Source organism: Priapulus caudatus, unplaced genomic scaffold (assembly GCF_000485595.1).
Source record: "Priapulus caudatus unplaced genomic scaffold, Priapulus_caudatus-5.0.1 Scaffold49, whole genome shotgun sequence".
NCBI classification, from domain to species: Eukaryota; Metazoa; Priapulida; class Priapulimorpha; order Priapulimorphida; family Priapulidae; genus Priapulus; species Priapulus caudatus.
The window spans coordinates 731,454-733,978 of record NW_014577110.1 but is presented as its reverse complement, the minus strand read 5'-3'; the positions used below and the strand labels follow the sequence as shown (position 1 = coordinate 733,978).

Below are 2,525 nucleotides of genomic sequence, written 5' to 3'. Positions count from 1 at the left end.
TGATGCCCTATCAGCCGTATACTACACACGCCATACTGCGAAATACAGAACGTGATGCCGCCTATCACTGTAAACTACACCACGCCATAGCCTGAGCGAATACAGAACGTGAATGCCCCTATCACTGTAACTACAACCACCATAACGCTGCGAAATAGCAGATCGATGATGCCGCCATCACCGTAACTACACACCCATACTGACCTGCGAAATACAGAACCGTGATGCCCGCTATCACTGGTAACATACAGGTACCACCCATAACCTGCGAAATACAGAACGTGATGGCGCCCATGGCACCGTACTACACCACCCTATAGCCTTGCGAAATACAGAACGTGATCGCACCTATCACCGTGAGCTCACCACCCATACCTGCGAAATACAGAATATTACGGAGTTGGTTCATTAGAGTTTGCCGCAAGGCGATCTGCGATCGACTCGCTGAGGATGGATAAATATTGATCTCATACGTAGGTTGACAGGGAGGTGAGCACAGGCACTGAACGTTTCATAGATAGATGGATAGCTAGATATATATGTAGATAGATAGATAGATAGATAGATAGATAGATATATATATATCATAGGTACGTAGGTAAGGTAGATAGATAGATCAGAGAGAGCGCGAGCGAAAGAGAGTGAGAGAGAGAGAGAGAGAGAAAGAAGAGAGAGAGAGAGAGAGAGAAGAGAGAGGAGAGAGAGAGAGAGAGAGAGAGAGAGAAGAGAGAGAAGGGGAGAGAGAGAGAAGAGAGAGAGAGAGAGAGGAGAAGAGAGATGAAGAGGAGAGAGAGAGGAGGAGAGAGAGAGAGAGAGAGAGGAGAGAGAGAGACGAAGAGAGAGAGAGAGAGAGATGAGAGAGAAGCAGAGAGAGGAGAGGCAAGAATCAGAGACGAGCAGAGCGGAGAAGAAGCGAGGAAAGAGAGAGAGAGAGAGAGAGACGAGACGAAGAGCAGAGAGGGAGAAGAAGAAGAGTAAGAAATAGGGAAGAAAGGGAGAGCAGAGAATAGAGCAGAGAGACAGAGTAGGCTCGAGTGAGACGAAGTACGCAGATGAGAGCAGAGAGAGAGAGGAGAGGAGCGACGAGCAGACAAAGACGGACGTAGAGACAGGAAAGAGAGAGAGAAGCGAGAGAGAGAGGAGAGAGAGAGAGAGAGAGAGAGAGAGAGAGAGAGAAGGAGAGAGAGAAAAAAGAGAGAGTAGAGAGAGAGAGAGAGAGAAGAGAGAGAGAGAGCAGAGAGAGAGAGAGAGAGAGAGAGAAGAGAGAGAGAGAACGCGTAGAGAGAGAGAGAGAGAGAGAGAGAGAGAGAGGAGAGAGAGGAGAGAGAAGAGAGAGAGAGGAGAGAGAGAGAGACGAGAGAGAGAGAGAGAGAGAGAGAGAGAGAGAGAGAGAGAGAGAGAGAGAGAATATGATGGTCACTCACATATTATGGCATAGCCGTTTGCCTTGGTCATCTGGTTGCGTATATGTTCGGGTGTATCTAGCGGGTACGGGTACACGTACCCCGGGTAGATATCGTTCTCGTCCGGCCAGAAGTCGGCGAATATGCCCACCAGGAGGCAGATGATGCCGCAGCAGGTCAGCACTGCTCCGACAAACGTGAGGATCATCATGCAGTGCTTGCCGACGTCCTCGTCGTCTACCCACCGACCGTCCCGACGGACGCAGCATAGTTCACACAGCGGCATGCTGGCGTCCAGTTGGCGTCACTCGATCTCTCACGCCGTGTTAGAGCGACCGTTACTATAATGTGCACAGCTCCGCTGCAGGCGACGACAATGATGACGCTGAAGATGATAGTGATGACGTAGAAGATGACAATGGTCACGCGCGTCGGTTATTGTGTTCGTTACAACAATGGTTTGTTTACACGATGATCGGGTGTGAAATATTCTGTCATAAACACACAAACGCACGGTTTGGCAGAGCTGAGGGGTTCCGATTTAACATCGAAGGCTGCTACTTAGTATCTCGCTCTATTCCTCGCTCTACCTCTCCTTATCTTGCACGCTATGTCTTTTGCTCACCCAATATTTTACGATCTACCGCTCTAGCTCGCGCGCTCTTTCTCTTTGATTCCCACGGAATTATTCGTCCTTGTGTGAATACACATACATACCAGCCAGTAGAGCCACTCACGCTTATCTTGCTGTTAGCGGGGGAGGGGGGTCCGTTTATGAGTCAGCTTGTCAACACAAGCGTCACCCAGGTTTAACCACTGTGTCACGATACTTATTAGGAGCACTTGTGTGTAACTGGCTTACCCCTCCCCTACTCTCCACTACCATCAATCGGCGTTTCGATGAGTGTAAGTAACAAATGAGGATGAGTAGCAGCGACCGCTATATCACTAGACGATATATATATATATATATATATATATTATATCACGACGATTGCATATCATATTGCATCACGATTGCACCATTGCACGATCATATTGCGTCACGATTGCACTATTGCACGACGATTGCATCACGACGGCATATCATATATCACTAGACGATATATATATATATATATC

At 48.2% G+C, this 2,525-nt stretch overlaps 1 protein-coding gene across 1 annotated transcript; it reads right to left on the bottom strand.

Annotated features, from left to right (window-relative positions):
- Positions 1-304: 304 nt before the first annotated feature.
- On the bottom strand, positions 305-2,052 carry LOC106820822. The gene is made up of 2 exons (XM_014825392.1): positions 1,425-2,052; positions 305-375 (listed from the first exon to the last, which is right to left on the bottom strand). The coding sequence occupies exons 1-2, from the start codon at positions 1,687-1,689 to the stop codon at positions 305-307; spliced, it is 336 nt and encodes a 111-aa protein (XP_014680878.1). The 5' UTR covers positions 1,690-2,052.
- Between the last annotated feature and the right edge of the window lie 473 nt (positions 2,053-2,525).

What these genes read in the sequence shown, in the direction of transcription:
- LOC106820822 (XM_014825392.1), bottom strand. Translation starts at nt 1,689, where the DNA reads ATGCCGCTGTGTGAACTATGCTGCGTCCGTCGGGACGGTCGGTGGGTA. An exon ending in AAACGGCTATGCCATAATAT is followed by an intron (nt 376 to 1,424) that starts GTGAGTGACCAT and finishes TGTATTTCGCAG; the next exon opens with GTATGGGTGGTGAGCTCACG.